This window comes from Aspergillus affinis (genome assembly GCF_023601865.1).
Source record: "Aspergillus affinis strain CMG 70 chromosome Unknown NODE_21_length_366722_cov_90_171905, whole genome shotgun sequence".
Classification (NCBI taxonomy): domain Eukaryota; kingdom Fungi; phylum Ascomycota; class Eurotiomycetes; order Eurotiales; family Aspergillaceae; genus Aspergillus; species Aspergillus affinis.
The window spans coordinates 316337-342865 of record NW_026515802.1 but is presented as its reverse complement, the minus strand read 5'-3'; the positions used below and the strand labels follow the sequence as shown (position 1 = coordinate 342865).

The 26529-nt window shown below is 49.7% G+C and overlaps 6 protein-coding genes across 6 annotated transcripts; 4 read left to right on the top strand and 2 right to left on the bottom strand.

Annotated features, from left to right (window-relative positions):
• Window positions 1-9: 9 nt before the first annotated feature.
• On the top strand, window positions 10-477 carry KD926_004625 (uncharacterized protein; the record flags this gene model as incomplete). Its single annotated transcript, XM_053098086.1, has 1 exon — window positions 10-477. The coding sequence occupies one exon, from the start codon at window positions 10-12 to the stop codon at window positions 475-477; it is 468 nt and encodes a 155-aa protein (XP_052958103.1).
• Window positions 478-1949: 1472 nt separating this feature from the next.
• On the bottom strand, window positions 1950-10099 carry KD926_004624 (type I polyketide synthase; the record flags this gene model as incomplete). The annotated part of the gene is made up of 16 exons (XM_053098085.1): window positions 1950-2804; window positions 2865-3336; window positions 3389-3804; window positions 3859-4008; window positions 4075-4140; window positions 4197-5054; window positions 5113-5138; window positions 5193-5289; window positions 5340-7510; window positions 7561-7993; window positions 8130-8495; window positions 8549-8661; window positions 8712-8835; window positions 8885-8940; window positions 8996-9453; window positions 9516-10099. The coding sequence occupies 16 exons, from the start codon at window positions 10097-10099 to the stop codon at window positions 1950-1952; spliced, it is 7245 nt and encodes a 2414-aa protein (XP_052958102.1).
• A 1106-nt stretch (window positions 10100-11205) lies between these two features.
• KD926_004623 (uncharacterized protein) lies at window positions 11206-18063 on the top strand (the record flags this gene model as incomplete). The annotated part of the gene is made up of 9 exons (XM_053098083.1): window positions 11206-11256; window positions 11306-11470; window positions 11529-11741; window positions 12337-12973; window positions 13064-14957; window positions 15147-15597; window positions 15649-16241; window positions 16592-17122; window positions 17721-18063. 9 exons carry the CDS (start codon window positions 11206-11208, stop codon window positions 18061-18063), a joined length of 4878 nt encoding a protein of 1625 aa, XP_052958101.1.
• A 513-nt stretch (window positions 18064-18576) lies between these two features.
• KD926_004622 (uncharacterized protein) lies at window positions 18577-20061 on the top strand (the record flags this gene model as incomplete). The annotated part of the gene is made up of 1 exon (XM_053098082.1): window positions 18577-20061. The coding sequence occupies one exon, from the start codon at window positions 18577-18579 to the stop codon at window positions 20059-20061; it is 1485 nt and encodes a 494-aa protein (XP_052958100.1).
• A 233-nt stretch (window positions 20062-20294) lies between these two features.
• On the bottom strand, window positions 20295-22525 carry KD926_004621 (acyl-CoA dehydrogenase NM domain-like protein; the record flags this gene model as incomplete). Its single annotated transcript, XM_053098081.1, has 7 exons — window positions 20295-20839; window positions 20905-20959; window positions 21027-21543; window positions 21601-21750; window positions 21802-21921; window positions 21983-22181; window positions 22234-22525. The coding sequence occupies 7 exons, from the start codon at window positions 22523-22525 to the stop codon at window positions 20295-20297; spliced, it is 1878 nt and encodes a 625-aa protein (XP_052958099.1).
• A 694-nt stretch (window positions 22526-23219) lies between these two features.
• Window positions 23220-24925, top strand: KD926_004620 (cytochrome P450; the record flags this gene model as incomplete). Its single annotated transcript, XM_053098080.1, has 3 exons — window positions 23220-23294; window positions 23346-23948; window positions 23999-24925. 3 exons carry the CDS (start codon window positions 23220-23222, stop codon window positions 24923-24925), a joined length of 1605 nt encoding a protein of 534 aa, XP_052958098.1.
• Window positions 24926-26529: the final 1604 nt, after the last annotated feature.

Below are 26529 nucleotides of genomic sequence, written 5' to 3'. Positions count from 1 at the left end.
GGCTGGGGCATGCAAAAGAACGCGTACCCCTTCTGCGGCACGATCATCCACAAAGAAGATTTGCCCAACTACCAGGTCAGCTACCGCTGGCACTTGACGAATCCAGTGCACTTCAACCGACGCATCAAGGTCACTCTGGAATCCGGGCATGCGAATCACCTGCGCGACGACTGGAACACCACTGCGTACTGGTACCAGGCGCTGCCCGGGCCTCCGCTCGAGATCCTGCTGGTGGAGGAGCGCATCCCGCGCAAGCCGCAGTTCCCACCGTCGAACGACGTGCCGGAGCCCGATGTCACCATGCTGAGCGCTGAAAAACAGGCCCTGGTGAAGCAGCGCGATGAGCGGATGGAGGCGTTCGTGAAGGATCACAATGAGTGGCTAGAGCGAAGGGCGCATGACTCGCAGGAGCGCGCATGCAACAATGTTGAGATTTGCAAGGACATCCGGCACCGTTTCCTGCAGGGTTTAAAGTGAAGGAGTGAAGCGAGCACTGCGGTCGTCTTAAGGCGTAAGCCCAGACGTCCATGAATTACTTTTGTCAATATTCCAGTGCTATTGACCCGAATGGGTGTATGAACCTGTGACATTAGAGCAATATGAAAGATCGCTCCCCTCTTGTGTCTCTAATGAAGTAGATCGTACAAAGGGCACAGGAATAATCTCATCAGTAAATTTGAAGTAAAATAAAGAATACTTATCAGTCAACCTTGATTCCAGGCCATCTATGGGCTAGCTGCTGGCAGGGTAGCGTGAGAAGGGTGTCAGTGACAATCGAATGTTTGGAGCTTATCATACATTCCCGTTTCTGATTGATCTTATCCTTCGTCGCGATAAACCATTATACTCTTCCACAGTTCTATGGCCCGCGAACTATTTCGCGGGTCCTTTTAGCGTTTGGCCCTTGAGCCCGTATGACCTGTTGGGCCATGATCTGCTGGGCCATGAGTAAATTTTGCGTCGGCTCATCTGGCCCCTGGCTAACCTGAATACTCTTTTCCGCACGTGTCAGTTGGGGAAGGAGAACAGTCGGCCTAGGGATATTTCGTAACTCCCACCAAGAACTCGCTTTGGGTGGGTACCCCTAAAACCAACCCCTCCGATTCACAGCAATCATCGGGAAATGCCTCTTCAAGGCATCCAGAGATGGAGATAGGAACCCGACTCCATTTTGACTTTGTGTTGTGAACTTTTCGAGACAGCCACAATTTGCACGTTCATCATGTGGATCCGCTGTATCAATACATTTCAGGATTAGTTAGTCCTCAATAGTATACCCACACAAGGCTTACCTGGGTGCGAATGCGCTAGATGGCTCATCAGAGATGCGCATATTTCCTCATGAAGAACAATGTAATACATTATACTATGACCATACCGATTGGAAAATGCTTCAGTTTCGCCATCCTCCCATGTGACCAAAAATGCCGTGGATGTAGTACTCGCATGGAGAGCAATATCACGAGGCATAAGTCGAATCATGGCTTTAGTGACCCGCATATCCCGACGCTGACGCTCATGCGTAGCATGATGAAGTGGAAGGCTACCTAGTCACTAGTCATGTAGGTCCGATCTAATGATGCCCTTCAACATCCAACTCGGCGAATGTTCTCGATCTTTAGGGATGGAAATGCGAATTACTAATTCATTTATGTATTTTTTATTTTCTATTGCTTTCTTAAACTCTAGAGGCATATAGTACGATGTCAAAAGTTTTATCAATATAGCATTGTTCAGTTCTTCAGGCTATATAAAGATCTGCATCATAATAATTTCGAAAGTTACTGCTTAAATACACTGTTCTACATTTTCATTATAAGCGCTGCACGAATTTGATGCAAAATATCAATAGCTACTAGATGATTGCGCGCTGAATAGATCCACCAAAGCTCAGGACCAATTTATGTACCATTTCAATCACTTAAACACAGATTTAGAGGCCAGCTTGCTCATCGTTCCCTCAGTCGACTCAGGATCAACTGTGTTAGCCCTTCAACATGACCCGTGCTCATGATTTCCGACACTGTTGCTGTGATATGGAATGTTCGCTGGATCCAGATACGCAACTCCACCACGACTAAGGAATCCAGTCCCAACTGAGAAAAAGGCTGGCGTAGCCCGATATCTTGCTCGTTGGAGCCGGACAAGCAGCTCAATCGGTGAAGGACCTCATCCTGGATCAGCGTCAAGGCCTCGTCGCGTTCCGAAAACGCTGAATCTTCGGACATGGCAGTAAACAACTTCTGGACTCGGCTGGCCTCGTTCCGCACAGGTTGCGCACGTGTCAATGCAGGCTTCAATAATCCCATGCGCATGTCTCCCTGCAAGAGACTATGGGTATGGTGTGGATTCTCTTTTGTTGGCGGAGTAAGCCCTATTGCGAATTGACCGTGACTGGAATATTGATCAGAGAGACTGTCTGGCTTCTGGCGCATCATCGCAACCTCAATCGCGCGAAAGATCTCTTTCTCTCCGATGATTGTGAAACCGCGCAACGTGGTTTCCAGTAATTTGCGATATTCCGCGTCGACGAAAAGTCCTATGTTTCCAACAATCCCTAGATCGATCACGGCCGCTGGGAGGTCCATAGAATGTCGGTATCTGACAAAGGCATCCAGGAACGTGTTCCCTGCACTGTAACTTGCCTGTCCTAGCTGTCCAGCAATGCCCGAGGTAGAGCTGAAAAGAGTGAAGAAGTCAAGATCGATACCCTGAAGAGCCCTATGAAGACTCCATGCCCCTGATACCTTAGGTTCTTGCGGAGCACTCCACTCATCATAAGACATCTCTGTGATTGGTCGATCCTATGAAATTGGGTTAGCCTTGTAAGCGCTACGCTGGTATAGTTATAGAGGCTTGCTTACCCTGAGAACCATGGCCAAATGGAGGACACCCTTTAGAGGCTTTTTACAGGATTGGATTGCCACCCTGACCTCGTCTTCAATTGCGACATTCCCTTTTACAAGGGTCAGCTGACAGCCTTGAGCTTCTATCTCCGACACGAAGTCGCTGCTTGATGACGGCGGTGATCTCGAAAGACAGACGAGCTCCCGCGCGCCATTATCTACCATCCATCGGCAAACGGAACGTCCAATTCCCCCAAGCCCACCGGTCAACATATACGCAGCCTCTGAAGAAAACTTTGGCGGATCTGATTTCGTCGCCTGGGGTAAATCGCCGAGGCTCGCCGGCATCTGCACCAGAACCTTGCCGATGTGCTGCCCTCCTTGCATGTGGCGGAACGCTTCTTCAACCTGGCTGGCGGGAAATTTCCGTATAGGCTCAATCGGCTCGATAAGCTCTTCCTCGATGTATCGAAAAGCATCACTGATGAGCCTGCAAGATGTTGTCAGCGAAATAACTGAGGCCATGGAATTAGAGCACGTACTGGTGGTTCAGCTCCGGTTGTTCTGTTATGATTTCGTCCATACTGACGCAAATAAATGATCGATTATGCAAGAACGGGGCAAGACGTAATGATCCGTTTCCCATAATATCTCGTTTGCCAATCTCAATCATCTTGCCAAACTTGGCAACACACTCCCAGGACGCATGGAGAAGCTCCCCTGCCAAAGAGTTGAGCACAATATCAACACCCTTACCGTTGGTAGCTCTCATTAATCCGCTGTGGAATGACGAGTCACGAGAACTGAAAATCTTATTTCTGGGTATGCCAAATCGCTCATTAAGATACTCAGCTTTAGCTTCGCTACCGACAGTGGCATATATGTCGGCGCCCTGCATTATGCTGAGGGAAATAGCGGCGAGTCCAACACCCCCGCAGGCAGAGTGAATCAGAATTGTCTGTAAACCATTAGAACAGTACGTGGCTACAAAATAAGAGGTAGACTCTCTTACCTGGCCTTTGCGCAGATTCCCGTGATGCATCAGTGCAAAGATGACCGTACTGTAGACGCAAGATAGCGCGGCGGCCTGTTCTAAGCTGATTCTGTTTGGAATAGGCACGCAGTTTTTCGATGCCACTACAGTCCGTGTAGCAAGCAATCCCTGTGGTGCCATAACAACTACTCTTTGCCCTACATCGAAACCAGCTCTTGGACATGCTTGGCTTACCGTCCCAGCAGCTTCGATGCCAAATTCCACATCCTCACCGAAGGCTCCCAGGGCCTGCAGGAGATCCTATATTGAAGATTAGCAAATGGCTTGTTCAGATATACCCTGAAAACTTGACTCACCCTGAAATTAAGCCCTGTATATTGGATATCAATCATTACCTGGCCATCGCGAGGTGGTCTACATGCCACTGGCTTCCAAAAGAGACTACTTAGACTTCCAGGGGCCCCGATGGATAGCATCCTGGCATCCATTGACTGGAGGCTCTTCGCACAAATTTCATTTTCAGCTACCACCGATTGGAAGCGGGGGACATGAATCTTGCCGTCACGATATAGATATTCGTACTCGCGATTGTCTGTCTCCCCGTGCCTTTCACGGAATTTGCCGTAGGCCATTAGCAATGCATCAGTAAATTCATTGTCGAATGACTGTGCTTCAAAAGTTGCCATCTCGACCGCCAGCTCGCTCCTCACTGTGCGCGCCACTCCGAGAGTGAGTGCATAATTAGGATCATGACATTGGATTTGCGTCTCTTTGGTCACCCAAAATATACCGCATTGGTCAATGTCAGTGAGAAGCGTTTGGAATGTACGCCATTTGTTCACGGTCATAGCGCTGAAGAAAGGCTCCTCTGTTTCGAGCAAAGAGATAATGCCCCCTTGGGACTCTTTGTGACTTCCATAAGCACAGAGTTGAACACGATGACCAGCTTTGCTGAAAGCATTCTTGATTTTTTGAACCACCGGACTGCTTTCGTGATGACAGAGTAAGGTTACATCTTCTGGAGGCTTCTTTTCTTGCTTCTTGGTGGATATCAATATGCCTGTTTTCTGGAATGGATACTCCTGGTCCAGGACAACGATGTCCGTACCCGTGAATCCGGTGGCTTTGAGTTCTCGGTTCCATCGACTAGAAGAAACATAGGGCTGATTGGGACGATTATCCTGATCACCAATCCACCACCCGGGAATAATTCCCTATAAGCTCGGGTTAGCTCGCGTTGTTCGCAAAGTAATAAACAGGAGACAAAAATACCATGATATAGCTCATGTGGATACCCTCTACAGTGGCATTAGCACTTCAATCTCTATGGTAACAAGACCATGGAGACTCACCGGGGAAGATTTCCGCATTGAGCAGTTTTCCTCCTGGCTTCAGCAGTCTGTGGACGTTCTCAAGAGTCTTCGACAGGAACGGTGTCGCATGCAGAACCTAGATAGTTTAGTCAGGTGGAAGTTGGAACTTCAAGGGACGTGGCTTACACCTGCTGCAACAATCAAATCATATTCTTCCTCGGGAAAACCTTGCGCCGTTGGGTCAGAAGAAATATCGAGTACCTGGTACTCGATACCTGCAAACGACTGCAGGTGCTTTTGAGCGCTCGGGAAAAACCCAGCCGATATGTCGGTGAACATATATTTCGAATATAAAGGAACTTTCGATGCACCTTTGAGGGACTCAAGGACATGCGTCGTGAATCCACCAGTACCACCTCCCACCTCCAACACTTTCAACCCAGGTTGCTCGTGGCCTAGTGACGATAAGAACGGAGAACAGTCACTGGGAGTAAGCAAGCCTTCGTAAAATTCTCGGAGTCGTGTACCGTCAAACAAAACCTCTAGGGGATCTTTATCCTCAGATAAGATGGCGAGCGAGTTATCAAAGACGTGGAGGATGAGTTGATGCTGCCAAGGCTTCAGTTTTGTTTCTGCGAGTGCAGCACGCTTTTCGATCATGTCGAGCCAATTCGGTGAATCCTCAGTTGCCCACCTCCTAGCCTGCGGAACCAATTCCGATCCTTGTGTTCGCAAAATGTGTGCCTGAGATGCTAACCACTCTTTATACTTCTGAATATGCCGTGTGGTAGGCTTTTGGGACCCAGCAATGCGATCTGACTCAAGAGTGCAGAGCACTGCTATTTCTTCCATCAAGATTTCCTGATGCGCTGGCTTGTGCGGGGCCTTTATCAACTCTGATGGGACCATTGACGTATGCATCGGATGCCAGTGAAGCTCCTGGATTTCGATAGGCTTTATTTCGTTGGTTAATGGCATCATAGAACATCCACTGATTGCAATTTGCATTTCTCCATTGTTCCCGGCCACAGACTGACAAACGGCGCTTTTCTTCACCTTCGTTGCGAACGCCTTCAGGTCATAACTGGTGTCTTCATGCTGGCTTGGCGCAACGTAAATTTGATCTACCGAAGCTGGGACAACCAAGTGGTCCAGTCGATAACACAATCCCTTGATTGCTGCCACTATTGACAGCTGAAGACAATGGTCAATGATCAGTGGATGCTGTGCATAGTAGCTTGTCCGGTATAGCTCGTGGTCCATCTGCACAGTGCCCTTTGCTGCATGATGGCCAGAGGAAGCTTGTATGGAGGAGAGCAGTCGAAAGTACGGCCCAAACCCGTGGCCAATATCTTTTAGGGCCGAATAGAACTTATTCGATTCAAGTGTCCGATTCCACCGATCGGAGTCCTTGTCGATGAGTAGCTGCCTTTTATCCGAGAGATCGTAATCACTTCCGCCTTGCACTTCACCGGTGCAGTGATTGATCCAGCACTCGCCCGTTGTTGATGAGATCGTGAATCGATATTTATTGGAGTTTTCAGCATCTGTCAGGGGTACTATGGCCAGGCTTGTGACGACTTCAATATCTGATTCTTCTGGTAGAACCAAAGCCTCCAATAGATTCATATGCCTGATGGTATAGTCTGCGGATCCGGAAATCTGTCTAATCGCCTCACCAGCCATACAGACGTATCCGGCACCAGGGAATATGATCTTACTCCGGAGCTGATGGTCAGTAATCCATCCGGCACTGCTTGTTGACAACAGATTTCGCCAGCTAGGATTCGAATCAGTGGATTCAACAACACGGGATCCTAGGATTTCATGATGTCGGAACTTTGGCTGTCGCCACTCTCTGGACATTCGACTTTCATTCCAGTATTTTTGATCATGATCCCATGGGTAGAGTGGTAGGTCCGTGAGAACGGTTCCTGACCCATTGATGGCGAGGAAATCAACGTCCACGGACTGCTGGTACAGACAGCCCGCTGCTTCAAATAACCCTATCATCGGAGACTCATCTCTGGCTACCGTGGGTATGTAAATAGCTTGGGGTCCCTTGTCCTGTGATGCACAAATTTCCCGCAAAGGAGAAGAGAGGGCGGAATGTGGACCGATCTCGAGGAAAATAGTCCTCTCGTGATCCTCCTGTGTCCTGAGCACATTAGACACCGCAGAGTGGAATTGAACTGGTGAGGTTAGGTTGTTTTGCCAATAAGAAGGACCGAAGTCGTCAGCACAGGTCTGTACTCCTGTTTTTGATGTTGAATAGAAGACTCCAACAGGTGTTTGACTTGCGGATACCGAGTCTCCGAGTAAATTTTGATAGAATTCGCCAGCCTCATCCAGAAAGTCTACTCTCGCGGTTAACGCGACTTCCACAAACGGCCAAAGAAAAACTTACGTGAGTGGTACGCTATAGGAATATTCAACACCTTCAACCGAATATCCGGGAAGTCCCATTTGATACGGTCTAACACAAGACGCAGTTCATCCGCATCTCCGCTCAGGGTTATACTTTTAGGAGCATTTTGGCACGCAACCACAACAGACGGCTGAAGGTATTTTTCTGCGGTCTCTTTACTAATGGACACAGCTGCCATGGCGCCATTGTGCGGATAGGCCTTTGCCGAAAAGCCCCGATAATAAGCAATCTTGATTGTGTCTGAAGACGAGATGGCGCCGACTGCGTACGCAGCTGCAATTTCACCGCTGGAGTGACCCAATACTGTATCCGGTTTTATCTGCCATGATGACAACACCTTGATAATGCCGACTTGGAGGGCCGTGCACAGAGTCTGGGCGTATTCAGGGTCGTTGATGGGAAATTCAAGATCCTGCGATTCGATAAGATCTGTAGTACAATAGTCAGAGGTTATTTCACCTGATTTTTGGTTTTTTGTGTTGCCACTTGCCTATGAGATCCCAAGATGGCCCATTTGGGATCGATTTCAATGCCTCCGACATTCGAACAATCTCGGCCCTAAAGGGTTCCAATTGCATGAGGCCATGCCCCATGCCTCTCCACTGCGCGCCCTGGCCGGTGAATATAAAATTCAATGGTGGTCGCCTCTCCGGCGCTTTGACTAGTTGGGGATGCTTTTCCACCGCCCCGGCACCATGAATTGTGAACGCGCGATGTCGTAAACGTTCCCGACGTTGACAAAGGGTATAAGCTATGTCGGACAGGTCATCGGGGTGGTCGGAGATAAAACTTTGCATGATCTTCACCCGTTTCTTCAAAGCTGGACAGCTTTGGGCTGAATGGACTATCAATTTTGGCAGTCCCGATTTCTCGGGTGCAGGTATTTTCAACCTTTTATGGCCTTCGAGTATTGCCTGTTGTTTTATCAGGTTTGTTGGAATGTAAACAGTATTTGACTGCGACTTACATGCACATTGGAACCCCCTATCCCGAATGAGCTGACGCTTGCTCGTTTGAGGCGTTCTCTAGGCCACGGCGTGGGTTTCGTTGGAATCCACAGGTTGTTGGAGTCAAACGGAACTGGAAATGTCAGTACCTAGCTTCTTAGAAGTCGGGACAGGTGTCAATACTGTTGGGGTTTGGTGTCAAGAAATTAGCATGAGGGGGAATTGTCTCATGCTCCATGCTGAGAATTGCCTTGATGAGACCGGTCAGCCCCGAGGCGCCTTCGGAGTGGCCAACATTAGCTTTGGCCTGCAATATGGTCAGCATCGGTTACGAATTCAAAATCCTTGTTGCATACAGAACCGATATACACTCCCGAATCTTGGAAGAGGTTTGCCACAGCAGATAGCTCGCCTATCACTGATCAGCAAGAAGAATGGGTCAGGGGTATGGCTGGTCCTTTACTGACATCTATCGCCGAGTTGTGTCCCGGTGCCGTGACACTCATAAAATCCCGTCTCGCCCATGTTATCGATACCTCCGGAACTATATGCCCTCTTGATCATATCCTCGTGAGCCTTTGGGTTCGGCGCGATGAACACCGACGTCTTCCCATCGCAATTCGTTGCTGTGGATCGAATAGTGGCCCGGATTGGATCCCCATCACGAATAGCATCGCTCAATCTTTTCACGAAAATAGAGTTAATAGCCTCTGCTCTTCCATAGCCATTGGCGCTAGCATCGAATGTCTTGCATCTTCCGTCTCCGCAAAGAGCACCTGCAACTCCCATGGAGACTGTGCAGCTGGGACAGATGATCATGCTTGTTCCCCCGACAATTGCCCCGCTGCATTCGTTATTCCGGAGAGCCTGGCATGCTTGGTGCAAGGCCATCAATGATGATGCGCATGCTGTGTCAAACGTCATACTTTCGTTGATGTCAGTATCCGCAAAAATCGCAGTTGGCCAAGAATGAAGGCTCAGTCATACCTAGGCCCATGAAAATCATATTCATACGATACTCGATTCGCCAGCGAGAAGTTGTGCCCTCCAACCGCGTGATATTTTCCAATGCTCTGCGTATCCTTCCTCAAGATCTCGGACCAGTCGTCCCCAAAATTTCCCACGAAACATCCAATATCTTTCCCCTGGCAGTCTACCTGTCCGCCATTCTCAAGACACTCCCAGACAACTTCAAGCAGGAACCTCAGTTTCGGGTCCAAAGTGGCAGCCTCCGTGCCATTGATTGAGAAGAAAGAAGCATCAAAAGTCGATATGTCGTCATCCAAGAAATATCCGTGCTTCGTTGGAAGGGTCCCCGGCCGGCCTGACTCGCAGTAGTAGTTATCCGCATTGTAGCGAGACGGAGGCACAGGTCCATGGCAGTCTTTTCCGCGAATTAGCAAATCCCAGAAATCTTCAGTTGTCTTAATCCCACCAGGGAGTCTCATGGACATCCCAACAACTGCAATTTGGTCGGATACATCAAGGCTGTTTTTTTGGATTCTTTGTTCCTGAATGCCCGTCGCCACAGGTGCCTCAGGCGAGCTGTCGGTTTTACCAAAGCGCCACATGATTGAAAATATGTTGCAAATAGGTGCGAGGTATTTTTTGCGTCATTCCTTCCTATGAACATATTTCAGATGTTAACAGGCGAGTGTATCTTCCCTTTATACTCTCAACGCTGGGACAGACTTCGGCAAAAGACCCTGCTGACTCAGACAGCTTAATCCTGTTTTCAGCCACCATAGAATTCAAACTTGCTTTCGGTTGTAAATTACAAGTTGCATGCCAATGGGAGATTCGAAACTTTAAATTATACCTGTTACGTGGGTTCTACCAGCCTTGGAATGAGCTGCGTAGCTGCTGTTCGTCATGGGATGCAAACCCCGTCATCGTGAACAACAAACAGGACCGATTAATGGATGATTAGTATTTCGATTCTGCTTGTTGGATTTGAAATATATCTCCCCGCTAGAGTATTGGTAGGTTCTTGACTAGTTAAGGTGCTGATATGGTCAGGTCATACTTGGTGCTCTGTGCGGCAAATCCCTGCTATGTGGCAACTGGGAGCCTTGCAGCTATAAAACCTGGAAGCTTTGTTTTATCTCATACCAAATTTAGTGGAGAATCCAACATATTCTTTGATAAGAGAAACGCAGCTCGTTTAAACTTGCTTTCTTCCTCGATTTGGCTGTTGTCTTGCTAGACATTGTGCTTAATAGAATGACAGTTAACTAAGTGGGTCTGGATAACTAAACAAAAAACAACTTCGACGCGAATCTAATTTTTGAAATTACTCAACCACCACGACGGCTACGGCCTCCAGAATCGACCAGTTTGTCAATAACTCCAGTCGCTATCGAATAATTCTATCTCTATAGGGGATTTCGAGATGATTGGGGCGAAAACCCCGTGGCCGGCCCTTTCAGGGGTTCCCGAGGCAGCAAACTCACCAAATCAGAATTATCTCACCTGCGTACTAAACCTCCACGCCGACGCGAAATCGTTCATTTGTTCTATACGATAGGAACGCGCGGATTCGGCGATGCTTCAAATGTCAGCAATATGGACATATAGGGATCGTTTGTTCGAATAAAACAACCTGCGGCCTCTGTGCCGAGGGCCACGAGACCCGGTCCTGCGTACAGAGGCCCGCCACCGGTGACCAGGGGCGCAAATGCGCTGGATGCGGCGAAACGCACGCCGCCTGGTCGAGAGCTTGTACGAGGTACGTAGCGGAACAGGAGCGGGTACAAATTGCAGCTTAATATCGGCAGTCCTTGCACCGCAACCCGCCCTATCTACAGGATTATCTCTCCGTGGGTAGCGACACGGAGACCTCTGGCCCGCCTAATAGCGAGGGGTGTGCTGCGGGATCTGGGAGAGGGAGGGAGAGATTGACCCGATCAACCAGCCGGCCAACGGAGCGGAATCGCTCTACAGTAAGGTTTCAAAAGGGATCTACTGCTATACAGCTCGCAGGAGCTTGTGTCTGTGCAGCAAGAAGCGGCCCTGATAGACCCAAACTCGGAAATGGATGTAGACCCTATCCCGTCCGAGTCAGAACCGTCGATTGCCCAGCAAATTGACATGATCAGCGAACTGGAGACGCCCGCACCAATGACCCCTGCCCTTAGGGATCGCACTCTGAATAAGAGGCGCCCCCGCAGCGTCACCTACTCGGAGGCAACGAGGCGGAGCGCTAGACACCAGGTAACGCAGGAAGCTTTCTGCTTTGCCAGTTCGCCCGCTACAGGGAACATCCCTCCAGCGAAGAGGACCTGAAGCAAGCAGCCAACCTACCGAGAACAATCAGTATCGACTAGCGATATTACTAGCGATAGCGCAGTGACTGCCCTCCTGAAATTGCCGGAGGCACCTCTTATCCCTGCACCTACCCCTTCAGGGTAGTCGACTACGATCGTTCTGGCCGAGGACAACACGCCTGCTCGTTTAGTATCAAAGAAACGTACCAGGGACCGTCGCCATGAATAGGCCCCTACACGTGCTTCAATACAATGTAAATCGATCAAAGGACAGGATGATGGCCCAGTACCTCCAGGACCGCAGGGTCCTGGAGGCTGATATCATCTTCGTACATGAACCGTAGGATAACCCCTTTCAGGATTCAACCTATCATCCAGCCAAAGTAATACACCAGCTTCTATACCCGACACAGACGGATATAGGGGATAAGCGGGCACGCGTATGCCTCTTTATTTCGCGAAAAATCGACTCTAATACCTGGAAACACATACCCCATTCGAGAGACATTCAAGAGCTTGATCTGACTGATGCTGATGGCAAGCGGTTTCGCATCTTCAATATATATAATCGACCTGCCGAGGTTGGCACAGGCACCTTAGGCCTGGTCAGCGACCTCACTACTAATACCACTAACGATTACGTCCTCCTATTGGGGGATTTCAACCTTCACCACCCTGCCTGGGGCGGCAAGAATGCCGCCCGGGATACCCTTTCTAACCAGTTACTTGACTTAAGCGATGGAAGGTGCCTGGACCTCTGGCTAAAGCCGGGCACTATCACCAGAGACGAAGCCGGAGCGAAGACCACGATCGACTTAGTCCTCGGCTCGCAGGACCTGACCCCTAGACTCGTTACCTGTGAGGTCACTGAAAAGATTCACGCAGATTCCGATCACCTACCTATACGGACCCTTATCGACATCCAAACCAAGACCCCGGAGGCGCAGCGGCGCCGCAACTGGAAGGCGTGCAAAGTAAAAGAACTACAGACTTTTGTAGACCTGAACCTATACAGTAAAGCCTTTCCACTTGAGAATAAGCAGCACATCGAACTCGCAATGGAGTTCCTTATTGAAACGGTAAATCAAGGAATAGCAACATCTACCCCGTGGGCACGGTCAAGCAAGTGGGCGAACCCGTCTTTCATACCGGAATGCCGAGAGATGATTAAGGTCACTCGTAAATTCAGGCGTGCATATACCGAGACCTGCATAGCTATGGGCCCTACCGATCCTACTACGGGGCTGGCCTGAGACCGCTATGCGAAAGTCAGAAACCGCAAAGGAAAAGTGCTGGCGAGGGCCCTACGGCAGGGACACCGGACCTGGGTTAGAAAGGCCACCGAGGCAGGCCCCCGAGGCATGTGGCGCGTGGCCAGATGGGCCAGGAACCGGGACGCCTCCGGGGGACTGGTCCCAACACTGAAAACACCAGATAACGGCCTCGCAGAAACTGCAGAACAGAAAGTTGAAGTATTCCGGAAGGCTTTCTTTCCCCACCTACCTCCTGCAGACCTTTCCGATATCCCTGCGACCTCCCTACCTCAGCAACTTGACTTCCCGGATCTTGCCGAACACGAGGTGCTACGCTGCATCCGAAAGGCGCCTCCTGACAAGGCTCCCGGGCCCGACGGCATCCCTAATAAGGTCTGGCACTGGCTAGGTAAGATTCCCTCCTTCGTGAAGGCGCTCACGGGTATCTTTAATGCCTGTATCCGGCTCGGGCACAACCCCGGATACTTTCAGCAATTTATAACGGTAGTCCTCCGTAAGGCCGCGCCACGGGATTATCGAATCGCCAAATCCTACCGGCCTATTGCCCTCTTGAACACACTCGGTAAGATTCTAGAGGCGGCAATCGCCACCCGCATAGCCTACGCACTGGAGGAACATAGCCTACTGCCACGAGGGCACTTAGGGGGACGCAAGGGCATCTCCGTCGACCACCTGATTCAACTACTGATGGATGCTATCTTTGATGGCTGGGGCCGAAGCCAGAAGGTAAGTATGCTCCTGTTAGACGTAGCAGGGGCCTTCGACAACGTCTCCCATACCCGGCTGCTGCACAACTTGAAGATAGCACGACTAGGGCACTTCGCCGAGTGGCTGGAGTCATTCCTTTCAGACCGACAGACCCGGCTCCAACTACCTGGCTACCTGAGCCGTATCATTTCTACCCCCACGGGAATCCCCCAGGGGTCCCCTATCTCCCCGATCCTTTTCCTTCTCTTCAATACGCCTCTTATTCGGGCACTAGGAATCAATACCGTTGAGAGTATGCGCATCCAGCCACCGATCTCGGGCAGAACCCTAGCATTCGGCTGGATTGACGATACCTGTACGATCGCTCTCTCCGGGTCCTACGCAGCTAATCAGCGTCTACTGGAGTGGGCACTCGATAAGGCTGCTGTATGGTCCGGGCAGCATTCGTCTAGGTTCGCGCCGGATAAGTTCGAACTGATACACTTCCGGAACCCGCTGGACCCCGATCCCGGGGCCGAGAGGGACACCCCCTGTGATTACACGGAACCATGGAATGGACAGGACCTTACCAACGCTAACCGGGAGGACGGGAGCGCCTGGGAGGTTCCCGTTGAACCCCCGGGGCACGACCAGCTGCCAATAAAGGATCACGCAACGGGCCACGTCATACGGCTAGTGGAACACGCTAAATACCTCGGAATCTGGCTCGATAAGACTCTCTCCTTTACTACCCACTGCACTAAGGCGGTAGCGAAGGCGAACGGGAGCCTCGAAGCCCTACGGAGCATCTCTGCGTCCACATGGGGCACGTCCCTGCTGAACATGCAGACCATATATCTGGCCGTAGTAGTTCCGCAGATGCTCTACGGGGTTGCTGCATGGTATAGCCCTACCAGCGGGCGTACTAAGTATGCAAAACGGCAGAAGACTATCAGCGAATTCGAACGAATCCAGACGCGGGCGGCAGTACTTATTAGCGGAGCATTCAGAAATACTGCTTCTGCAGCTCTAGGGGCAGAGCTATTTCTGCCTCCGGTCCGCCTGCACATGCAACAGATGATTGAGGAGACCGCAATCCGGATACAAACCGGACCGGTTATGGCCTGTCCCCGAGGATTAGTCAAGAAGAGGAGCTCGGCGGAGATAAAACGGTCAGGGTGGTCCCCCATGGAGGCGCTAAGGTGGAGGAAAGGGGGCCCCCTATGGACCAGAGGCCGAAGTTTGGCTACGTGAGAGTCCCGAAAGGCACACGTACTCGCCCCGTGGGAACTCCCACTGAACTGCGTGATCGAGGGAACGGATAGCGCAGTCCAGGAACACGACAGGATCTGTCAGGAAAGCCGGAGGCAGATCTGGTACTCTGACGGTAGCGGCTTTAACGGCCACGTAGGGGGCGCTGCAGTCTCGATTCGGGCCGGAAAGGTCCGCAAGAAATACCTAGGAGCCGCGGCTGACTCCACTGTGTACGTGGGAGAGCTAGAGGGAGTCAAAATGGCCCTGAAGTGGGCAGAGGCTGCCCCGATCACGGTCTTTTCAGACAGCCAGGCGGCCATTCAAGCCGTGCAGAACCCTGGCCGACCATCAGGCCAGTACGTACTACGGGCTATCTACGAGAGGATCAGGACCCTGAGAGGCAGCGGCCTGCAGCAGGAAGATATAGAGCTGCGCTGGATCCCTGCGCATATCGGTATAGAAGGGAATGAACGAGCTGATGAGGCGGCCAAGCGGGCCGCGATAAAGGGGATTGAATTAAGCTCAGTAGGGCCGCGGGAGCTGGCCGCTCGGCCAATCACCAGGCTTGCAGCTGCAGCCAAAACTGACGTACGCCGGAGAATCCAGGCGCAGTGGGCGAAGTGGTAGGAGCGACAACAGGTTGGAAAACCTACCAAACGGCTGATTCCGAAGCCGAATAAGAAGGTCTTAAGGATATACGAGGGCCTGAGCAAGCCCCAGACCTCTATAATTATCCAGATGCGCACTATGAGGATTGGACTGAGGCATTTCCTCTTCAAGATAAAGCAGGTCGACTCCGACCGCTGCAGGTGTGAATTAGGTTCTCAAACGCCTAAACACGTCCTTATGGAGTGCTCGCTGCACCTCGCCAGTCAGAGAATAATGATGGAACGCCTCGACTCTATCGAGGGACTGCGTGGGCGTATACAGGACTACGACGCAGTCATGAACCACCCGCAGGCGACACGCTACGTCGCCGATTTCATGCAACGAACAGGCCTCCTACAGCAGTTCCGATTCGCCACGTTCAACGACGAGAAGGGCGAGGAGGTCCCGGAACCCAGCACCCTCCTAGAGGGACTCGATCTAAACGAGGAAGACGATGGTTATATTGAACAACAAAAGAGCCAGAAAGTCTCAACTGGCTACGTGACGCACACAGGAACAGTGGATCCCACTGGAATATCACAGGTAGAACGGAGTGGAAGGAGAGAACAGCGTCTAGGGGCGCAGTAGGCACGCGGCAGGCGTGTGGCAGCCGGTTTAATTGTGTTACTTTTTGATCTTTTGTCTACTGCATTGGTTTTATATGGCGTACGGGCTCGAGATTCTGCTTCATTCGGCGAAGCGCCTGCATAGCCTGTCGTTTCAATAGATAGGCTCCACCAGGTTAATAGAATTTTGATTGATTGATTGATTGATTGATTGAGCCTTTCCACTTGAGAATAAGCAGCACATTGAACTTGCAATAGAGTTCCTTATTGAAACGGTAAATCAAGGAATAGTAACGTCTACCCCGTAGACACGACTAAGCAGGTAGGCGAACCCGTCTTTCACCCCAGAATGCTGAGAGATGATCAAGATCACTCGTAAATGTGCTGGCGAGGGCCCTACGGCAGGGACACCGGACCTGGGTCAGAAAGGCCAGGAACCGGGACGCCTCCGGGGGACTGGTCCCAACACTGAAAACACCAGACAACGGCCTCGCAGAGACTGCAGAACAGAAAGTTGAGGTATTCCGGAAGATCTTCTTCCCTCATCCACCTCCCGCAGACCTTTCTGATATCCCTACGACCTCCCTACCTCGGCAACTTGGCTTCCCGGATCTCGCCGAACACGAGATGCTGCGCTGCATCCGAAAGGTGCCTCCTGACAAGGCCCCCGAACCTGACGGCATCCCTAATAAGGTCTGGCACTGGTTAGGTGAGGTTCCCTCCTTCGTGAAGGCGCTCACGGGCATCTTCAACGCCTGTATCCGGCTCGGGCATAACCCCGGATACTTTCAGCAATCTACAACGGTTTTCCTCCGTAAGGCCCCGCCAAGGGATTATCGAGTCGCCAAATCCTACCCGCCTATTGCCCTCTTGAACACACTTGGTAAGATTCTAGAGGGGTAAGATTCTAGAGGCGGCCATCGCCACCCGTATAGCCTATGCCTTGGAGGAACATAGCCTACTGCCACGAGGGCACCTAGGGGGACGCAAGGGCATCTCCGTCGACCACCTGATTCAACTACTAATAGATGCTATCTTTGATGGCTAGGGCCGAGGCCAGAAGGTAAGTATGCTCCTGCTAGACGTAGCAGGGGCCTTCGACAACGTCTCCCATATCCGGCTGCTGCACAACCTGAAGATGGCACGACTAGGGCACTTCGCCGGGTGGTTGGAGTCATTCCTTTCAGGCCGACAGACCCGGTTCTAACTACCTGGCTACCTGAGCGGTATCATTTCCACCCCCACGAGGATCCCCCCGGGGTCCCCTATCTCCCCGATCCTTTTCCTTCTCTTCAATACGCCCCTTATTTGGGCGCTAGGAATCAATACCGTTGAGAGCATGCGCATCCAGCTACCGCTCTCGGGCAGAACCATGGCATTCGGCTAGATTGACGATACTTATACGATCGCTCTTTTCGAGTCCTACGCAGCTAATCAACGTCTACTGGAGTGGGCACTCGATAAGCCTGCTGTATGGTCCTGACAGCACTCGTCTAGGTTCGCGCCGGATAAATTCGAGCTGATACACTTCCGGAACCCGCTGGACCCCGACCCCGGGGCTGAGAGGGACACCCCCTGTGGAACGCCTCGACTCTATCGAGGGACTGCGTGGGCGTATAAAGCGATACGCTACGTTGCCGATTTCATGCAACGACCAGGCCTGCTACAGCAGTTCCGATTCGCCACGTTTAAGGACGAGGAGGACGAGGAGGTCCCGGAACCCAGCACCCTCCTAGAGGGACTCGATCTAAACGAGAAAGACGATAGTTACACAGAACGCCAAGGGCCAGGGAGTCTCAACTGGTTATACGACGCGCACATGCAGGAATACTACAAATAGAACGGAGTGGAAGGAGAGAACAGCGCCTAGGGGCGCAGTAGGCACGCAGCAGGCGTGTGGCAGCCGGTTTAGTTGTGTTACTTTTTGATTTCCTTTGTCTATTGCTTTGAGGGTTTATAAGGCGTATGGGCTCGAAATTCTGCTTCGGTCGGCGAAACGCCTGCATAACTTAGCGTTTCAATAGATAGGCTTCATCAGGTTAATAGAATTTTGATTGATTGATTGATTGATTGAATTGGGTCTGGATAAATGCGCATAAATGGCTATTATGCATCAATCTGTGGATATCCCGGAGAATTCTCGCGTTAGAAAGACACGATATGATTTGTCCAAGCCCAGTGGTGTGACTTTACGAGATCCTGGGGGCGGAGACGGGGCTAAGAATCCTTCGAGGCACTCGCGAGGCGTTTCCGCTGGCGCCCGAAAACCGTGAATCACTCATAAGCCATAACTCTCAACCGTTTTCCACCTTTCTCTAAACATATTAGGTGTTTCTGTCCCTTTCCCATAACCATGGAAACACCTAGCGACGTCTCGACGATCCAGCTATTGCTGGTTCGACTAGCTCTACTCTCTACGACAGCCAGCACACTTATGAGACCAACAGGACCCACACTGAAAGATGACATCAAGCAGAACCTCACATTCTTCTCGCCCATCAACTCGATCGCAAAAGTGTTATGGCTATTTGTTGTCCTCATCAGCCTGCGTCTCCCCAGGATCATGAGCACGAAAGTGATAGTTTGGCTTACACTCACACTCTGCGCACATTGGCAGGTTTGCGAGGCCGACTCGAGCAAACACATGAAACATAGGGCGTCAGTGCATTTCGCAAGGCGGGCGATACTTGTGGGTATCACGCTACCGGCATTTATGGCAATGATCCTGCTCGACGATCATCGATGGACACAATTCTTTATGGCATGGTTGGTCGGAGATGCCGTTGTGACCGAAGCTCTCACGCTATTTTCACTGCCTACGCCGGGGACGATCTATCTTCACAAGGACTGGCCCGAAATAATACTGTTGAGTTCCGAATTGGGGCCAGTAGAGATATCTACCAAGATTGATTGTACTTCCCTCAAGGACGAGAAGAAGCAGAAGGTTGACCAGAACGACAGCACGGAGCAAGAAGGAGAAGAAACCCCCGGAAAAGAACCATCTTCTGGCCAAACACAGCAACAGGAACCTGAACAACTGTTTCCCCAAAATCTTTGTAATAGAGTACAGCGACTTTCGGATTCTTTGCTAGGGGCCGACGTCGAAGCCAATATGGAACATGAACCTATCAAAAACGACATATGCACTATGCTCCGTCTTTTATATCCATTCCGGATAACCTGGACATGCAGACATCGGCTTTGTTTGGTATACAAAGCTTGCAGCTTCCTCGCGCCCCTAATGCTGCTGATTCAGAGGCAAGCAACAGCCATCTTCATCTTCTGGCTATTTGCTATTGACATCCAGCCCCTGATACCACCTCTCGTGACCGTGATTGATGAGACTTATCTCCTACACCTTGTGTTATTCATCGTATACGAGACTTTCTTTGTTGCATGTGTCAGCTTCTTCACTATCATCGCTCTCGGAGTTTTCCTTAAAAGAGTCCCGAAAGCCCAATCGATCTTCGACGCGGTCTCTAACAGTCTAGCTCGTCGAACTGGGTTTCAAACCCGGCGAGTAAAGGTTCACATCACATCGGCATTCGTCATTTGGCCCTTGCAGGCGTATTTTTATTGGATTAATCCTGTCCCCATGACCGAGGAGAGACTATCAGTCTTTGTGACATTGCTCTACTTTGCGTTAATGACCAGCATCGCCTGGAAGATTTCGACTAGAATTCTTAGCAGAACCTCAGAAAATGATGGAGATGATAAAAATACTTCGACCGATCGTGCACTGGTGGGTAAAGGTACAGCTTCTAAGGCTAAGGCTGACATAGCGTTCTCATTGATGTTTGTTCCGGTCGCATTATGGTTTATTTGCGCGAGGTTCTGATACAGCGAGGGGAAATGGTAGCTTTACTTGATTCAGTTTAGATGTATGGTTGAATGAGTCAATGGTGAATCTAAGCCCTTTCATGGTTTAAATCTCAATTCTTATTGAGATCTCAATAAGATGACAGAATGCTTTGTTACTCTAAAATCAAAAATATGAAATTGAATTATTTATCGAGAACACCTACAAGATACAACACTGAATATCTCTGACAAGAAAAAAGAAATGACGCTTCATACATGCAACGCGTCCACACAACTCTTCTCTGGAACACAAAGCCCAGGATCAAAAGACGCATCCCCAGAAAAGCTCTCCAACCCCTCAACAAAATCATCCCACAACCTTTCTGAAGTCATAGGCGCATAATTATACGCCTGAGAACCGGTGTCCTGCACCAACCTCTCAAGATCAGGAAGTAGCGCATCCACAGCCTTAGCCTCCATTTCAAACTGAGCTTTTCTGCTAAGACCGCCTTGTTCCGAATACCAAGCCGAGTCCTCTTTGATGACGCCAGCTTTGTACAGTTCGAGAAGCTTGGGATCTATTCCTGCGTTCTGCGCTGCTTCAACTGCCATTCTGTGTCCGATCGCTTGAACAAGTGGGAGAGAAAGAGGGAGGATGTTTCGGTTGAATTTCTCGCTGCGGTGGAAACCTCCGATGCTGTGGAGGTACCCTATCGCTTCTGCGAATAGGCCAGCCTCATGTTGGGCTACGAGGCTGGTTGGGTTTTGTGGAGGCGATAGTTGATATCGGCCGAGTAGAAGCTCACTTGCAAGTCCTGAAAGTTTTATGTTAGAGAAACAACGTTCATTCGATAATGAGTCTCAAAAGGAGAGAACCCACTGATAGCAAGGACCCGGATGTCGCCTTCTGCTGTTCCCACTGCACGGAACTCCAACTGAAAGAAAATATTAGCCACCAGAGAACAGGCACAAAATTATGAATAGACTTATGAGTCTTCTCACCTCGCTCTGGAGGATCTGATTATGTTCATAATACCCATGCCACCCGCACCCATCATTCATAGCTTTAATGCTCTTCTGAAAATGCTGCAACGCGACCGCCTTAAAGACCGTTGCATAGGCATGGCGTACACGGGCGTCGTATTTCGGATTCCGGAACTCTGTCGCTGCCTTGATGAGCAATGCCTGCAGAACATGGTACTGAGCGATCGCATGCAAGATCGGGAGGTGCTGAGTCCGGAAACTCATGACAGCTATGACCTTTCCATCGAAGTTTTTGACCTTTCGTCGCATGCTGAATAAACTTGCATTGTAGACCGCGTTCTTGAGAAGTGGAATACACCCAGCTGATAGAAAGAGCGTTCCAACTGAGACGCGCTGGATCGAGGAGAAGAACTGGGATCGCTCATTCTTAGGCTTCGCGATGGGTCCTAGGAGAGCTGAGCTGGGAAGACGGACATGATCGAAGTATGTGAGAGCGTGGTCGATAGGGTGTGCACCAGTCCGAGGAGGGAGGACCCTAGAATAGTCAGCGCTGATGTTTTTCCAGCTGGAGTGCTAATAGTATAAAGCTTACTTCGAGGTAACTCCTTTGCACATCTCCTTTCCATCGGTCAAGGGGACTATAAACGTGCGTACTCCATAGTCTTCACTCTCGACAATCAACTTAGCCATGACGACGCCGATCAAAGGGAGACCGCCACGCGGCGTAGTTGGGGGCATGCATCTGGGGGTGAATTAGATCAAGTAGCCGAGCATCAAAGGAGGATTAACTTACTTTGCAGCAGCTAAATTCGGACTGTGGAGTTCAAAGTCTCCGTTTGGCAAAAGTGTCGCAGTTGTTTCAAGGTTCCGGGCATCTAACCCATGACCGACTTCAGTGAGCAAAAATTGTGCCCTGAACCATAATCAGTCATTATTTCGATCTCAAATATCAACGAGGCGAGTGGAATACTTACGAGATTTCAAATTTTATAGCACGATCAAGAATCAATTGTAGGTCTGGCCGATCAACTGCGTATGGTGCCACAGTGCCCACGAAGAGATTGTATTGAATAGTGATCAACGTTATGGCTCCACCATCCACGACACCCATAAGATCGATATGGAACTTCCAGAAATTTGGAGTCAGGTGCAGAACATCCTCGATCGTTAGGTCTCTTCGTTGTTAGTCTGACAGCCCTGACACCGAGCGGAAGAGAAAACTCACTGAATGCATCACATATCAATTTGGCCCTTTCATATGTTAACCGAGTCCGGTCTTCGATGCTAAGAGAAACTGGAACGGGTTTGAAAAGCGGTGATTGGGCCAGTTCCATAGTAGGAGACCCTGTGTGGCACACCTGGTCATAGAGCGCCCTTAGGGTTGTGTCGGTTGTCTGGGATCCGGGTAGCAGCACAGTGGGTGTTTTGGACTTCTGGATGTACTCAGAGCTAGCCAAGGTATTGATGAGACTCCAGGCCCATCTCACAGACTGCAGCCAAACCATATAAACGACCATACTGTATGGAAGTCTCGTCTTCGTCGTAGCTTTCAATAAGGAATGGGAGAGTGAATGGATAACGAACATTAAATACTCTAGCATTCACTTCCATCGAGCCCGATACCCACGCCACATTGTGGAAGATCCCAGTATTTGTGGCGATCTGACCAAGGACCTTTATAGAGCGATGCGCATGCAAGTCTGTTGGCTTGGAATTGTAGTCTTTTAGCAACCGTCCCACCTATGCGCGTAAGCCAGACGATCCGATTGGTAGAAGCGCACCTATCTCTTAGCGGAGGATTCTGGTATACTAATTACTATATTTTATCTATAAATAAGGCCTCTTTATTATAGCTACATAATTATACTAATAGTCATGCTTGAATTCATAAAGTTTTCAATAAACTATACTGCTTCCAATACCTCGAATTCTAACAAACATGAATGATAAAGAACTCAAGCTGGGCACCCATCGTGGCAGTCGTTCCTTGTGGCTTGCTGAGATGCATCTCCACCCGAATTGAAAAATACAAGCGGGCGCCACAATGTCAGCTGGGAAGTACGAGCTGAGTTGTACGTCGTGTCTTGGTGATGTGGCGATTTGACTATTAGTTTTGGAGGCCTGAAAATAGAGGATATTATAAAAAAAGATGTCCCTATATCTGCTTTTTTTTGTTCCTGCGAAATTCGTTTCTAACTTTTAGAGTTAACCATGTATATAGCTGCGATCTGTCGAGCGCTTCTCGACTACTGGGTGGAGATTATTACGAGCACCACATTTTGTTATGTCAGTTTATCCAAAAAACATCTCTGCTATTTGTTACTGATATGATTATAGTTCGCCGGATCTGCGGTGTACAACCTTTACCTCAGCCCCTTGGCAAGGTATCCAGGTCCGTTCCTGTCAAAGATCTCCTCGATTCCCGACTTTTACTGGTCCTTGACCGGAACTCGACATCTATGGATTGCTCATAATCATAAAATCTACGGAGAAGTATTTCGCTATCGGCCCGATGGCCTTCTTTTCAAAACACCACAAGCCTATCGCGATATCTTCAACAACAAAGCCAACGTCAAGCGGTCGAAATTTTACGACATCATGACCCGTCATTCAGAAGACACCAGTACGCTTACTGGAACTGACTCGGTGCTTCATGCACAAAAGCGACGCGTTCTGAACTCCGTCTTTTCCGAAAAGTCGATTCGTTCCATGGAGCCACTTCTTGCTAAGCATGTTACCCGGTGGTGTGAGCTCTTGACTGATGATGATGGGACCGAGTGGTCATTGCCGAGAAAAATGTCAGATACCTGCGACTACCTTGTTCTCGATGTACTCTGTGACCTTTGCTTTGGACGAACAGTTAATACAAAGGAACCGGGTGAAAATGAGTATCGAAAGATCCCACACATAATTGCATTTTTCCTGAAGATTCTGTATTCCGTAAGCCTCTTGCCTTTTTGTGGATATGGGCTTTTCTAACTAGCTCAAAGCTCGGCCATTCCCCATGGTTGAACCTTGTTGTTTCGCTCAAGCCACGAGGCCTTGACTGGGTTCTTGCGGTGATGACTCCGTCACAAGTTCGGTTCCTATACGACTTCGTGCGAGAGTCACTAAACCGAAGACTGAAACTGCAGAGCTCCGAGTCGCACCAAAGACGGAGTGATATGTTGCAGCATCTTATCAACGCAGTAGATCCGGTAACGGGTCAGCCGGGGTTCAGCCCGGCAGCACTGGAGGCCGAGGTCATCATGTTGACCATTGCAGGCTCAGATACCACGTCTGTAATCCTGGCGGGATTTTTCTTCTACATCACTCGCACGCCTCACGCATATACAAAGATTGTCAACGAAATCAGAAGCACGTTCCAATCCTTCGAGGAAATAAAAAGCGGTCCCAAGCTTCTGTCTAGCTGTCCCTATATGCGCGCTTGCGTAGATGAGGCAATGCGAGTCACACCCGCCGGGTCCTCCGAGTTGCCACGAATCGTTCTTGTAGGGGGCATGATGATCGACGGCGCATATATCCCCGAGGGCACAACTGTCGGCGTGTCGCACTGGAGCTTCTATCGCAACGAAGAACATTTTACAGACCCTAATATATATCGACCCGAAAGATGGATAGTTGACCCAGCGACTGGAGTCACCGAAGAAGATGTGGCTCGGGCCCGTTCAAGCTGTGTTCCGTTCACTGCTGGAACAACAAGCTGTGCTGGAAAGAATTTCGCCCTTCTAGAAATATACCTGACAATTGCCAAAACACTCTGGCTGAATGATATGCGCCTGCTACCGGGAGACACGACTGGAACTGGAAACAAGGATACGATCTGGGGGAACCATGACCCGAATGTGTTTCAAGTCATTGACAGTTATATTAGCATCAGGGACGGACCGATGGTGCAGTTCCGGAAGAGACCATAGATCAAGAAAAGGGCATGATATCGCCCTTTGCCTAGAATAAAATTGAATGCCCAGCTTTAAATGCTTCACTTTCACTGAAGACTTTTACTTTTAATAACTCGGAGTAGCGCGAAAGCCCTACAAAATGTGGCGGGCGTAGCTCTTCAGCTTGGATGTTAGGGTTTCTACCACCACCAATCCACAAGTGCCACTCAACCCTTCACCATTCACCTTATTGTCGCTTGTCGCTTGGACCTGAGATGCCACGTGTGCAGACTGAAAGAAAAATTGAAATTTACCGTATTGAATGTTTGGGCGTTTTCAACCACTTCACTAATGCGACAAAAAGGATGAGACACACCGGGCTGGCTGACCCCCCGAAGGGACAACACGTTCGCCACCGGCCTAGAATAGTTAAAATAAGTCTAAAATCTACTGGAGTGTGACGATGACTTTTTCGTGGCACTTTTTCGAGAGCTGTACTATTTCAGCCCCAGGGTGTTTAACCTAAAGGGTAACGCGCATTAAATGGGGAAAATCCAAGCGAGCAAACACGATTGGACGAAGGCGATTTATTTGATTGAAAACTCTGCAGGCTAGTGATCGGGCAGTATAGATAATACCTAACGTCAGGTCTAAGAAGATAATACGAACCGGTTCGTCAGATATCCTACAGGTGGCTGACTACCCAGGCAAACTAGAGAGCATATCCGAGGGCATTTCCCCGAAAAGGTTGTCAAATTTGAGCATGAATCTTTTATTAAACAATCAAGCCTTAGTGAAGGACTAACTACCTGTAGACGGCCGGTCACATCTGAAATTTCTTCTCTCTCTCATCACGCGCTCGAATTGTTTATTTTGCCCCTTACTTCTTCGTTCCAGACTGGTCTTTTTTCGAGTAGTTGGCGGGTTTTACTTTCCGTTTATTATGTGGAATGTTATTGGTTACTGTGTTTTCTCTTTCCCCGCAACAAAGGTCAGTACTACTGTGGTTCACTTCGCTAAGAAACGTGATTTCTTCGGCTGAAGAAGCACTCTTGTTTACGTCCTTCGTGAACACAGCAAAAGTCAGTAGGAAGTTGAATACACATCCTAATATTAAATTTTGATCGTGTAATCCGTCGCCCCTTGCTTCAAATAGGCTCCTATATCATTTACTCGCCGGGTTTAATTTCCCTATCGTTGCGGGTTGTATGAAATCCTGAAATCTGATAGAACACCACATTATTGCCTCTGGCTGAAGAGCACCCGCTTGATGGGTACCATGGAGTCTTAGGTTGCGATAGATTTGGCTGTTCTACTAGCAGGACCTCGGGATGTAATGTACCGATCTGTCTGGAATATATCGCCCACCCCCCACAACAACCCTTGGGCATGGATCTGCATGATTTCCCTAATCCTTAAAAAAACGCCCTTACATAGCAAGTTGGAGACATCGTTTAATCTCCCGTTCCACGTGATCTCCGTCAGATCTCGGTATCTGGATTTTGCTATGGTCTATGCTTTCCTATATCTCACTGCATGGACACACCAGATTTTGAACGCATGCCCCTCAAGTGTAAGTAAAGACCTCAATGATTAGGGACAAGGTGGAAACCCCATCTAATCATACACTCATGCGCCTA